Source organism: Lycium barbarum, chromosome 9 (assembly GCF_019175385.1).
Source record: "Lycium barbarum isolate Lr01 chromosome 9, ASM1917538v2, whole genome shotgun sequence".
Lineage (NCBI taxonomy): Eukaryota > Viridiplantae > Streptophyta > Magnoliopsida > Solanales > Solanaceae > Lycium > Lycium barbarum.
The window spans coordinates 28,192,756-28,207,481 of NC_083345.1; the positions used below are offsets into that span (position 1 = coordinate 28,192,756).

At 34.8% G+C, this 14,726-nt stretch overlaps 1 protein-coding gene and 1 long non-coding RNA gene across 2 annotated transcripts; both read left to right on the forward strand.

The window, feature by feature from the left end:
* The first annotated feature begins 681 nt into the window (after nt 1-681).
* On the forward strand, nt 682-3,105 carry LOC132610294 (uncharacterized). Its single transcript, XR_009571108.1, has 3 exons — nt 682-1,255; nt 1,656-1,701; nt 2,768-3,105. It is a non-coding gene; the product is annotated as an uncharacterized LOC132610294 (long non-coding RNA).
* Nucleotides 3,106-11,107: 8,002 nt separating this feature from the next.
* LOC132610803 (protein LIFEGUARD 2-like) lies at nt 11,108-13,845 on the forward strand. Its single transcript, XM_060325207.1, has 4 exons — nt 11,108-11,457; nt 11,891-12,004; nt 13,191-13,348; nt 13,439-13,845. The coding sequence occupies exons 1-4, from the start codon at nt 11,202-11,204 to the stop codon at nt 13,643-13,645; spliced, it is 735 nt and encodes a 244-aa protein (XP_060181190.1). The 5' UTR covers nt 11,108-11,201; the 3' UTR covers nt 13,646-13,845.
* The last annotated feature ends 881 nt before the right edge of the window (nt 13,846-14,726 follow it).

Below are 14,726 nucleotides of genomic sequence, written 5' to 3' on the forward strand. Positions count from 1 at the left end.
TGCTTATGTATTAAACAATTTTTATTTCTAATTGAGTGGGTTTAGTGTTTCTCTATTAACTCTTCAAGCTTTAATGTCATTTAATGGTGTACATCATTATTTGTGCCTAAATACCCTTACTTTGCTTGAAAAAGAAAGTAGAGGTTAGGAAAAGAGTTAATAGCAAGGATTTGATGCTTAACCCTCATCTAATAACTTGAGCTAAGAATAGGATAGTTAACTTGAGATTCATTTGGTAGTGCTTAATTTCACATTCTAAAGCTTGGAAAAGTTTAGAGTGACATTCATTGATTTGGTTGGAAGACTTTCAATGAGATTTTTGAAACCATTATCTATTAACATAAACTCGCTCTTAGTTGTAAAATTGTAAAATACATTGGATTGTTACTGTTATATCCCGTATTTTCATACGTCGAATTATTCTAAGCTAATCGACGTAAGTTTAAGGACGAGATTATTTTTGGGATATGAGACAAGGGCTTTTAAATCCCCGATTTTTTTTTTAGTACACGAATTGCTTGTAAATTTTATTTAGTATAGAAACAATATTTTGTGTGTACCAAAAGGGACTATGGACTAGTGCTACATCACATAATTATGGGAATGAGTATATGAAGTGTATTAAAAATAATTGGTACTAAAGTAAATTGAGATCAAAGAATTAATTATATGGGTAAATAGATTAAACATTAGAACACAATGGGAGAGTAAGGAGTTAATTATGGTACTATTAGAATTACGTGGATAAATTCATATGGATGATTAATTCCCATGTGAAACGTGGCAAGCATTTGGAAGAATGACTAACGTTATGCATAGTAGGTTGTTTACACGTTTTTTTTGGGATAGGAAGTTAAGGTAGGCACTAAAGTGGACATATGGGGTAAGATTATTCTTAGTATATTCTAAAGAAAAGGGAAAGGAAAGATTAATAGAGACACAAGGGGCTGCTACGTGCAACTTTAGGAAGAAAACTATTGGTTCCTTTTCATATTTTTTTCTTTCTTTCTTTTCCTTTAGATGAAATATACATGTTGATTCCAGTTCACTTCCATTTTAGTCGTTATATCCCTATGGAATGGTACTGTAGCACCCACCAATATATTGGAGACGATATACTGCTTCCCGAAAAGAAGATACCAAGTTCAACTATTGAGGAAAACGTGAATAACGACGTAGAGTCGGTTTCCTCCGGGTGATAGTAAATTGGAGATTTTGAAGTAAGGTGGCAGAGGATCATTTCTTGGCATATAAGGTAAGATTTATTCTCTCCTAGGTATATTTAAATTCATCCCGGTATAGCTAAATTGTTAGATGGGAACAACGAAATTAATTGAGGGAAATCGGGTAAGTTATTATTGTAGTGTGGGCTGATTTGAGGTATATTTTTGAGTTGTTTATGGGCTGGATTTTAAAGATTTGATATGATTTCATTATTGTTGGTATTGTTGTGATAATCGGAGATTAATTGGAAGTTCGGGTTAGGCGAGTTATATAGGGGAAATGCTGCCCGATTTCCGTTAAGATCTTAACTAATCAGAACACTAATCAAGAAGTATGAACTAAGAAGTGATCCCCATAAGTGATTGGATGTAAATTTATAAGTTTGGGAAGTCGTAATTTATTAATAATAGTGTTACTCTCAAATTAAATAGGCTAAAGGGCGACGAAGCAAGCTTGGTTACGGTTGATCTACGACAGGTATGTAAAGCAATCCCTATTCTTCCCTTGGCATGCCCCTAGTGTGTTAGGGTCGGATTCGGGCCTCGAAGGACCTCTTGGCCCTCGGAATACGCAAGACAAAATTTCAGTTTTCCCTTCAGTAGAACTGAACCATTTTGATACGCTTTTTCCGAAATTATGCAATTTTGCTCTAAATTATTCAGAAAGTCATAGAATGTCTGTATAACCTTTTTAGGTGATACCATAAGCTTAGAGGGCATAATTTGAGCCCGCCGCCTTATTTGTCCCGAGGCGGGCCCACTATTCCCGGTTTTGCCCTTAATGTACTAAAGCTTCCGTTTTAAGCGATTTTTGAAAGAAATGTTTTGACTACCCTACTAATCGCCTAACGAATATTGTTTTAATTATTCTACTAAATATTATGAATTATTTTGACACTCAGAATGACTTCAGGAAAGTTATATTTCTGTAATTTATTATGATATCTGAAATGCATTTATTATGATTCCGTCCGACTCCATTGGATTTGTTTGGCTTTGATACGCTTCATCGAGTCTTTGAAAACATTTATGATATTTTTAAATTGCATTAGTCTCTCACTACTCCATTCGTGGATGTCCCAATGTTTCCCACACTGAGCCCGGGCCAGGATATGTTGTCAAGCGTGATTCTCTGCATTGTTCGCCGCGTCCCGATGTGAGGGGGCAGGTATACGCGTACATGGGTCTGTGGAGTATGATGTGCCATGTCCGCCTATTCTGATCTGATCTGTTATGGCCATTTTGATATGACATTTTATGATACGGGGCCACGCCCCTTTTTCTGATTCCTCTGTATTGTGGCACCAGCGTCGGGAGGGTGGCCACGTTCTGTCTGCTGAGTCCCGTGGCAGGGACCGGATATGATATGACATATGTTTCTGTACACATTCTGTCTGTTTTGGAAATATGCATTTGACACTCTGGATTTTGTACTTATTTTCTGAAATCATTATGATTTGACTTCTGTGATTCCGCTTTACATATTCAGTACATATTTCATACTGACCCCCTTTCTTCGGGGGCTGCGTTTTCATGCCGCGCAGGTACAGACGACAGGTTCGCTGATCCACACGTTTAGGATCCCATTTCTGCTATTTTGGGGCGCTCTCTTCTTCAGCCCATCTTTTGGTACAGTCTGTCACTGCTATCTGGATATGTACATTGTTCTGGGCATGACGGGGCCCTGTCCCGTCTTATGATTATGTTATGTTCTGTAGAGGTCTGTGGATATATCTGTGTGGGTTCTGTACATATGTTTGGGATACTTTGTTCTATGATGGCCTTATCGGCCTATGTGTGCCAAGTCTGCTTTTTATGCTAAATTCTGTAGCGTCCACTAATATTATTATTACATTATTTTGTTAATATGCTAATTTGGGTATCGGGTACGTATAGGTGCCCAGCTAGGGCACTGGTCGCGGCCCACGGGGTTGGGTCGTGACAGTTACTTGAGAGTAATTTTCCTTGTATCCATGCCTGTGGCCATTGATCATTTTACTTGCTTTCTAGATTAGTTTACATTTTTGCAGTTATAATTTTCTAAAAAACAAAATATTATCAAGTGTTTGGCTTAGTGTAGAAAGTGAAAATTCCTTACTTGCTTGATTGCCTAGTATATTGTTTCTTGTGGGATTCGACCCCGACTCATAGTTGGATAATTATATTACATACGACCGTGTATACTTTCTCTTTGAGGAGTGGATTTGATAGTCAGGATTATGATTATATACACCTAAAATATCTTAAAATTTGAACAAACTGAACCGGTTCAACCTTCAGCAAACAAAAGGTAGCACCGGAGATCTTACGGACATGTAGTCTGTCCTAAAAAAATATATATAATCACATGCACCAAAATATTAGAGCAAAAACAAATTAACCAAATCAAAAAACTTTCATTTAGAGAAGGAAACATGGATGTTGCTGAAAGTAAACTTACCAAAGTTTTTAAGAAGAGCAACTTATTAACACGACTTCTAATTAACCTTACATGTAATAGACTTTTCCCTGGAATATAACACTAATTAACACGACTTTTAAGTGTATATATTCTGAGTCCTAATTGAATTACCTTTCCTAGAATAATATGAATTCTAAATGTTGCATTTTTATCAAAAATCAAATTGCACTTTCAAAAAAATATTTTAGCTTTCAAAGGGTATAAAGTCCATCAACATTTAGATGATATTTTCGTCGTTCAACATTTAGCGAAAATTATTCGTGCTTTTAATATATGTAGATAGATAGATATAGATTTAAATTATTGTCCAACAACTTTTAGTGTTTATGATGGCCAGGGTTATTCTCATCAATTTTGAGGGTTCTTTCACAAAAATTGACATCTTAATTTTTGTTCAATGAACTTCAGGTCTCATTTATTTTCATTAAGATTAAGACGTCTGAATCTAAATATATAACTGAATAGTATGATGTTGCATTAAGATTTGAATATTTGAATCTGAATAAACATCCGAATTGTTAAGATGCATATTAAGATATGCATTTTAACACCTAAATGTATAGAATTTGTCTTTATTTAAAAATTAATAAACATAAACTTTAATAAAATAATCTAATTTGAAATTTTTTAATTATAACCCAAAACTTATATTGAAAACAAAATAAAAGTATTTTCATTGCATATTATGTAATAGTAAATAATACTTATTGAGATATTAATATATTTTATAGCAAAATGATATGAGAACATCCTGTTTGTTCTCCACGTCAAGATAACGTTTTGAAACCTTATTAATATCAATATTTACAGTTGTTCACATGGTTTTCTTTTTGTTTAAAAAGAATCTTACGAATATCTCATCAAATTTAAAAAGTGTCTTACAAATATCTCATAAATGCGAACACATATCTTAAAAATGCGAAATGAATATTTGAAAAATAAATCAAGCACGATTGAGAACCGAAATATATAAAAAAGTTTTACCCAGAACCGAAATATATAAAGAAGTTTTACCCAATCATTCGTATAAGGAACGACTGTGAATATATTATGAATGTCAATCGTGCAAGAAATGACTGTGAATATATTATGAATGTCATTCGTGTACAAGAGTTTTTTTTTTTTTGGCGTTATTCACTGTCTCAGGAGCACTGCGCGACTAAAAACTTAGTCACTGTAACTAAGTGCAACTATAAGGTAGTCTTTGATGATAAAAGTTTATCCACAGTTGATATTTATACTGGATCATACTAATTTACTATGATTAAATTGTAATTAAGAAGAAAATGTATAAATAATAAATATTTAGTGATAAGAATGTATACAAAAGCATGTGTCAACTGTCAAGTATTTATTAGTTTGGTGCAAACACCAGTACGAATAAATTTTTACCATATTCTTTTATATAGACAAAAATTATTTTGAGATACGTTGCATATAGGAAGCAAAATTACAATTTCAATTTTATTAAAATAATTAGACTACTGTTCTCAAACAAACAAAATAATAATATTACACAATTTTTAGTAGACAGCAAGTTTGATAATAAACATTAATTAAGAAGTTTTTCTCCTTATATTTTAGACCTACTCAAAATGATAATTTACATTTGCGCATTGTTTGGGGTACTTTACTAGTAATACTTAATAATAAGGGTAAAATGGATATAAATGATAAATTATTTGTTGATCTTTTAAACTGGATAAGTAAAAGTGTATATCTACTTTTAATATAGTGGACAAGTAAAAATGGATAAAGAGAATTATTATACCCCGTATTTTTATACGTCGAGCTATTCGCAAAAGAATCGACGTGAGATAAAGACGGAACCTTTCCCGGATACGAAATAGAAATTTTAATTTTCAATTAGAACATAAATTGTTTATAAATTGTATTTAGGGTAAAAATATTATTATTGGAAATTAAGAATTAATTAATTGTGATTAGATTATTAGACAATACTTAGTGATTAATTAAAAATTAATTAGCTTAATTAGGTTTGGTGGGCCCCACCCGATCATTCTTCAAAAAAAGAAGTTATTAAAAATTATGATAAATAAATATAATAATGAAATAAAGCTAAGTTAGTGGGTCAACATGGGGAAAAGCACGTGTAGGGAAATTGGGAACAACATATGTATAGTTAAATGAAAAGTGGATGAACATTTCATCTCACACTTTGCAAAGCAAGTTTCAGAAAAACAAAAGTGAAGGCATCAAATGCATGCCACCTTAGAAGGGCACGTGTAGGGCCTAGACAATGCATATATTATATTAGCAACATGACCATAGTCATCATATCCAACATTTCAAAAGCTTGAACAAAAAAAAAAAAAAAAAAGAAAGAAACTCCCTCCATTGAAGCTCACGACCAAGAAGGCAAAAAAAAAAATCATCCCCTCTTTTTAGCTCCTCTAAAATTATTCCATTGATGTAAACCCACTATATTGAGGTCCCTAAGTAGCGTGGAAGCATCGTTGGAGCGATCAACCCATTATTTTCATCTTTTGGAAACCCTAGGCTATTGGAAAGTTGAAGAAGAAAGGTAAGCATTCATTATGTTTTTGTGTTATGAAGGTTATATTCATGTTGTAGTATCTTATAATGGTTGGAAATCATGAAATATAGTATGATTGGAAGTAGGTTGTGTGATGGGTGTGCTAGCCGTGTAAATGGGTATTGTGATTGGGTTGTTGAATAAATTCCTTGTAGCATGTTAAATTGTTGTAGTGTGTAGGATGGCTAAGAATCATCAATATATGTATATGTGTAGTGATAGATGAATATGGGTCATGCTATATGCCAAAGAACACACTAATGTCGCTTAGCGTTTTAATGGTTGTTGTGATGACTTCTAGTTTAGAAATGAAAGTTTAATGTCCCAAAGTGATATGGTGAATTGTTGCGGGCTGTTTTGAGGCTGGTCGTGCATTTGACATGAATTGTATATTTTATGAAAATGACATCGTTATATTGTGGATTGTGACGCAAAACATGACTTGAAAATGAGGAAAAATGAAAAGAGGGCTGCTCGGCTAGGGACTGTTTTCGGCCCAAAATGGAAAAAAAAAAATTGGGTTGTTGGAATTATTATGTGAATTGTTTAGAATGTTCTTGAATGTTGTTAGTATGGGTTTGGGTTAAAAATCAAATGTACGAACGATATTGTGGCTTTAAAGTAAGCCATAGAATTGAATAATTAGGAAGTTGTCGAATGGCGTAAAGGAGAGCTACCATTATTATTTTGCTTTTCGAATTGGTTGTTGATGTTGTTAGGTTGGTTGTTGTTGTTGTTTTTGGTTGATATGGCCGAATCAAATTCTCGGGGTAGCCTATTTACAGGGGAAATGCTGCCGAATTTTCTGTAGAATTTAATGAATAGTTTGAATGAATGGTTTAAGTCCCCTTAGCTAATGTTTGGTATTCGTTGGCGTATTTGTAGACCTTGGGGAGCCCGAGGCGTAGGTTGGGATTGACTTTAGATTGGCGATCTTGGGGTGCGTACGAGGTATGTAAAGCAACCTTCCTTCTTTTGGCATGCCTTAGTTTCACATAGGCTAGATTAGAGCTTTAAGGGAATTCCAAATTCGAGATCCGAGCATGTTATGATCCATATATATATTCTTTGGCACTCTTATGTATGTTTTTATGAAATATGAACCATGATGTATTTGAAGTAATCGCTTTCCGAACTTCGCATAGAAAATGTTCACTTTAGGGAATTTTGTAATCTCTGAATGCCATATTTTTCGCATAGAGGCTCGGATCGCTCCAATAATTTTTATAGGAGTTTGCTTGATGTATAATGAGTATGTTTTTCATAGGCGGGCTCAGTTCGGGTCTATACTCGTTCGTGGGTCCCGCGACGCCCTTTATGTAAATTCGACAACTCTGAATCAAAAAGTGATAATTATTATTCCGATTTCGAATATGACTATTTTACTTATCCTTCGGATTTATAATAATGATTTTATGCATATGATTCCTCACTACTCCGCTCGTGCCTACTATGTTATCGTTCGCCGGTTCCCGGGCCGGTTCTGTTGTCGTGCGCTTTGTGATACATTCCGGTGTTATGCTGTGATTATGGTTCACCGTGCTCCTCGCTCGAGGGCCGGGTTCCACTTATGTTTGGCGTTATGCTGTGTTTGGCGTTATGCTGTATTGTGATGTGTGACGGGGATTCGGAGATTTGAAACTTTCTGGTGTTATGCTGTGTTGTGGCGCCATCGACAGGCGGGCGACCACATTTTCCAGTGCCCTATGCATAATTTATACTTGGGAAATAAACATTTTGATTTTTTTTTTTGATATGTATTATTTTCTATATATCTGATGCGATTATTATTCAGATTTATTTCTGTACCTTCTGCTTTGCATACTCAGTACATATTTCGTACTGACCCCCTTCTCCGGGGGCTGCGTTTCATGCTCGCAGGTACAGACGCACAGCCTGGTGATCCACCTGTTTAGGACACCCTTTCTACTATTCGGAGTGCTCCTCTCTTTCCGGAGCTTATACTTTTGGTATATATATTTATTAGTGCATTTGTATATATTCGTTCATGGGTACGGCGGGGCCTTGTCCCGTCATATGATTCTGTCGGTCTGTTTAGAGGTCTGTGGACATGTTTGTGGGTTAGGGTCTTTCTGTTCGGATGCGTGTGTATATGTTGTGTTTGGGCGATCCCATTCGCCGCGGCGGCCAGTCCGCATATGTTTACATGTTGTTTTGTTGGCCCTGTGTGGCCTTTGTTGGTACTTCTGTGCGCAAGGTTATTTTGGGATAGTCCGTAAAACAAAGGAAACTCTGCCGAAATTTTTCTGGAAATTATATAAATTTGAAACACAGCCTTGTCGGCTTCTGTTATATACTTGAATGTGTTTGATATAATTTGAGATAGAGTTTGATAGATGTGTTTGGGTGCCCAGATCGGGCGCTAGTCACGGCCTACGGGGTTGGGTCGTGACAAGAATACATCCCATGATATTGTTATCCCTAATTGCACCAATCAAATGCGAAATAAAATATCCCTCATTTTATCCCTACATTATTATTCCTTATCCGATGTATCTTTTGAAAACCAGCAGTTACATAAGGAGTCGTTTGGTATTTGGTTAGGAAGCAAGTTATACATGTATTAAATTCTGCATAAGTAATATCATGTTTGATAGCTGGTTACAAGGTAAATTTATTCATGTTTAAAGTTAATATGGTGTTTGATTTGTAATTTAAAAACCCACGTAACTAATTTCTGCATAACTAGATTCTGAGTAAAATAATACATAAATTTCCTCTTAACTAATCTCGTTATTACTAATACTGTAACAACTCTATCCACCTACTAAACTACGAGAGAATACATGGGAACCCCCCTCCCCCCGCGAAGTTAACACATTTATTCAAAAAGACACTTCAACTTTGCGGGGGTCCTATGATCCCTGAACAACTTCAAAATAGTATATATACCCTTTTTCGATCAACCCCAAGTATAAGAAGATTTGTGCAACTCACGCACCAACCATCACTTGCCACGTGTCAAATTGATTTTTATTTTTATTTTATTTTTTATTTTTCCTATTTGATTCCTTTTCTTTTATTTTTCTTTTCCCCCTCCTTCTTCACCTCAACTTCTATAGAAGTTCCCCCCACCATAGCCACCCCATCACCGCCACTGCACCACCAATTCCACCACAGCACCATCGAAAGTTGCCAAACCACCACCAAATAATTAAAATTAGCACCAAACAAAATCTGAAATTTAAATCAACAGCTATCCAACTTCTTACCCCCAAATCAATATCCCTTAACCTCACCACTTTCAACCTATTTTTAGGAGGAAAAAAATAATTAATGAAGCCAACTGAAAAAAAGAAGAAGAATAAGATAGAAAACAAAGGCATTGTTTTTCAAACCGATCAGGATTGGAAGAACCACCATTCCATCTCCAATCACAAATAACATTAACCATCACCAAATCAAACTTTGAAACTTAAAAATCACCTTTAAACCACCATTCCATCTCCAATGACTTACCCCAAGCTCCATAACAAAAATCAAAAGCAAAAAAAAAAAAAAAAAAAAAAAAAAAAGACAGAGAATAAGGACGAGTCGGAAAAGTCCATAGAAGAACGATCTTGAAGAAACAGAGAAAAAAGAAAAAGAAAAAAAAAGGGTAACCAATTGGGTCTTCTTGGTGAAGAAGATAAGGAAAAAGAAAATATTAAATAAAATAAATAAAGTAAAAGAAAAAGATATTTTTAATGAAACAAATGCTGAAATGAATTAAAAAAAAAAATCTTATCTCACGCGCTATTGGAGGGTGAAATACCCTCTATATGCCACGTGGGCTCATAAGAGGGTGATAAATCCACTGTAAACAAGATTAAGAGGGTGTTAGGATTCCCGCAAAATTTAAATATCTTTTTTAAAAAAAGTGTTATAATTAAAGAGGGTAACGATGTATTTACTCACCAAACTACCCTTATTGCATATATTCATTGACTTATACGAAACTACGGGTGGACATTCGGTTCTTCGGTTCGGTTTTATCGAACTTCGGTTCGGCTATTTCGGTTTCGGTTTTTTGAAGATGGACATCGAACACCGAACCAAACTAGTTTGGTTCGGTTCTTTCGGTTTCGGTTTCGATTTTTTCAATTCGATTTTTTTGATATGATATTAGAAGCGATTCCATTTAGACTAATTCATATTCTCAAAAACAACAAAACATAAAACTGACAAAATTAAAATCAAAATCAAACAAACAGGATACACAAGAATAGAAAACCATAACAATAATATATGATTACTAGGTGTTATATACATACAGTAAGAATAATTAAGAAAACACATAAATGACATACATTAATCCTAAAGACACATCCTAGTCACATTTCTTTGTTAAAGATATTTGATTTTCTCAATTGAAGTGGAAAATTAGGGATGCAAAAGCAAAAGAGGGCTTGTTACAATTGGGTTTTTTTTTTTTTTTGGCTTAAACTTAATGGGTGTGGACTATTTTAATTTTTTTGGGTAATGTATTAAATTTCGGTTCTTCGGTTCGGTTTCGTCAAAGTTCGATTCAGCTATTTCGGTTTCAGTTTTTTGAAGGTGGACACCGAACACCAAGTCAAACTAGTTTGATTCGATTTCGATTTAATTCGATTCGATTTTTCGATTTTCGATATTTATGCCCCGCCATATAAGAAACCGCGGAAGTCTCCAAGCTATTGCCTTCATAACGTAGAAAAGATGAGTCCGGAGAAGTCTGGAATATCAGTTAGGTTCATAGAATTATATGCTTTATCTTATCACGTGTCTACCCACACGCGACCAATCACGAACTTTCCACTGCCCCGGGTTTTCTCGAACCAACCCACCCGGCCCACAATTCCCTCATCTATAAAAGCCACATATCTTTCCTCCATATTTCCTCAACAACACGAAAAGTAAACTTTAAAATCATCCAAAGGCGGTGTGTGTGTTGAAGTACAACATCATCATCATCATCATCATGATGTGGAACAAAGGCGGTCACCGGAAAGATGACGTGGAAGCCGGAACTGTTCCGTTATATCCGACGATGTTGGAAAGTCCAGAACTACGATGGTCATTTATTAGAAAAGTGTACTCCATTATTTGTATACAGTTGCTTTTGACTATTGCTGTTGCCTCCGTTGTTGTTACGGTTCATCCCATTTCACTCTTCTTTACAACTACAAATGCTGGATTGGGACTTTATATTGTTCTCATCATCACTCCGTTTATTAGTAAGTGCAATTAATTAATTCTTGATCTATTCGGGATTACCTATTATTCCTTCCGTTTCAGTTGTCCCAAAAAGAATTACAGTTTTCTGTATCTACTACTTTTGATAGTTTTTGATTTTCTAGAGTCTGACAAGAAAATCTTTTGATCTTGATTTATTTCTATGTCCTTTAAATGTTTTATGTTGTTAATTATTTTGATGTAGAGTATTTTTTATCTAGTTTTTAGGTATATAAATTGTTTTTCAAAAAACATAAAGAAGTTTTACGACTATGATATTGTATCGGACAAAGGGGGTAATAATTTAACTTTATACTTGCGACTACCCCTAAATGACATGATTTATAGCCACACAAATTTTTGTAACTTATTTTAGATCACAAGTCCTTCTTTTATTTTTATGAGTATGGGTATTAATTGATTGTGTTGTTGCAGCGTTATGCCCGTTGTCTTACTATCACCAGAAACATCCGGTTAATTACTTGCTTCTTGGGGTGTTTACGGTTTCTCTTGCCTTTACTATTGGATTGACTTGCGCATTCACCAGCGGTAAGCACTTTTTATTTTTAGTTTGGTATTGGTGGACTTTGCGTGCCTTCTATGTCATGAGCATTTCGTAGACGTTTACAAGTTTGTATTCTTTTCTTGTGGCCATGTGGTAAATGTAAATCTTTGGAATTAAGGCTCTGCTAGTCCCACCTAACCATTTGAAGTTGACATTGTGGAGTAGAGGTGTCAAAATTATTTTGTAAAACCAAGCAGTAAATGGACCGATTGTGATATGGAAACATCGAAAAAAAGTTAAATAGATATTGGTATATATGTTACCATACAAATATATTTCTACTCAAGAATTGTTATGGATGCCGATGGGTGGGTAGGGAGAAAGAGGGTAGAATATTCACAATTTAGGTTTTGCGTTAAATGTAACAAACGAATAGTTCTGTCAAATTACAATTTGAGCTTTTCTGTTCTACCATCATATGTTTTAACTAGTTAAAATTTTGTTAAATGAGACTCTGACAAAACTAGATATAGTTGAGATTCATAACATAAATTGTCTAGTATTAGTTCTTACTTGTCTGCAAGCTGGGATTAATTAAGAATATGACATCACAACAGGTAACTGATGCTCTGGGATTATTACGTAGATGATGATAGTCAAGATGTTGCATCTGCAGAAAATAATCAAATTACTTGTAATACTATCTGGTCTTCGTTTTTTTTTTTTTTTTTATCAAAGATGGATCTTCCTTTTTAGTGAGTTTTATGGTGAAGTTATTTTGTGCCTTTTTGTGGTGAGGTTATTTTGCATTAACAAATGAAATGTTTAATGAACCAAATTGATACCATAGGAAAATTGAGATCGTTATTTAAAAACATTTCATTTTGATTGTATCCCGTGAAACATTGCTCCTTTTTTTTTTTTTTTGATAAGGTAATCCAGGAAAGATTGCTATAGGTTGATTTTCCAGATAGTCATGGATACTTCATATGATCAAAATGATTTTCGCTTAGAATACTTGATTGTGTAAACTCTCTGCTCAATCTTATGGATTTAAAAACAGAATTGGCATAAGTTCCCTCTCGGGTTTGAGGTGACAATGTTTTGTCACTTGCCAGTGCCAGTGTATCCTCCGCTCTAGTTCTGGAGTAACACATTCTTGCAAATAGGATTTGAAAAGTTACAATTAGTGAGGTTTGTATCTAAATGTTCCTACTGGTGGTTGTTCAGGCAAAGTAATTCTGGAGGCAGTCATACTGACGACAGCGGTGGTGATTAGTCTGACATTATACACCTTCTGGGCGGCTAAAAGAGGCCAAGATTTCAATTTCCTGGGACCTTTCTTGTTCGGCGCTCTAATTGTCCTTATTTTGTTTTCCTTTATCCAGGTTTGTAAATTTATCATTTCCTACTCTGCACTTCGGGTTTATCTTATTACTTTAACTAATAATCTCATTTAGTTTCCTTGTCTATGACAGATTTTCTTCCCTTTGGGTAAGATCTCAGTGATGATTTATGGTGGTCTGGCGTCGATCATATTCTGTGGATACATTGTCTACGATACGGACAATTTAATCAAGCGCTACACTTACGATGAGTACATCTGGGCTGCTATATCCTTGTATCTCGATGTCATCAACTTGTTCCTTTCTCTATTGACCATCTTCAGGGCTGCTGACAGTTAGAGAGAGGAAGATCGATACTAATTTGTATCTCCTCTTGTGAATGCTTATCATTTCTTTTTCTTTTCCTAGTTTCCATTTTTCTCTTTTGTTAGGGACAGTTTGCTTATTGGTCGTTGTACAGAATGTTTTCTTAGTTAGAAGTCGAATTCTTGAATTGTATCTATGTTGGCTAGGATGACATCCATTGATTGTGTTTTTCCTCTCTGGGTCCCTGTGTTGATGGCTAGAAATGCGTCCGAGTTCAATGCGCCACTCTTAATCTGTTTAATTACACAATAAATTAATGGAAGTGTTTATATATACATATATCTCGACTGTATTAAACAATCCAATCCAAAGAAGACTTATTTATCTGTGTTCTAATAGATGATCTTATGGTTTGAATTGGATTGCCTCGACCTATACCGAACTGCCACATTGTTGGATGTATTTTTCAAGGGCATGAAGCACAATAAGTTCCTGTTAATCAGAACATGAAGAGGGTAAGCGTAGTCTATGTAGGTATGAGCGTGAATTTATTTGTGCTGTCTACTTCATCTCTTAGCTGATTTGGTCATCTACTAGTGTGGTAGAATTGAAGGCAGGATTTGTGTCGTTCTTTGTCCCGTCTCTCTGAGTTTATTCTTTCTTCTGTCTATCTGATTGGTTGACTTTATCTACTCTTCTGTTCTTTGAATGGTTGCAAAAGGGGTATTATCGTACATATCCCTTTCAATGTCTGGAAAAGGTCGTAATCATACCAGTTGAATCAAGGATTCTAGCCAAATAATTTGAGGAAGATTGGTATCATCATTCTTTTAGCACTGTGTCAATTCGCCATTGGTATAATCAATCACTCAGGGATGCTCTTACTAGAGCATTGACTAGGCACATTAAATTAAAGAATTTGAAACTTATCGTCCTATATTAGTAACTGCCACATGAACAATCCTCTCATTACTGTTTAAAACAATTCACATAACTCTCGCATAATTAGTTTGTGAATTTTCGCCTTTTTATTTCCTTTCTCTCGCTCTCAGTATTTCTTTAATCTTATCTCAATGTTTCAATTACGATTTCTTAACTGATAAAATCTCCGAAA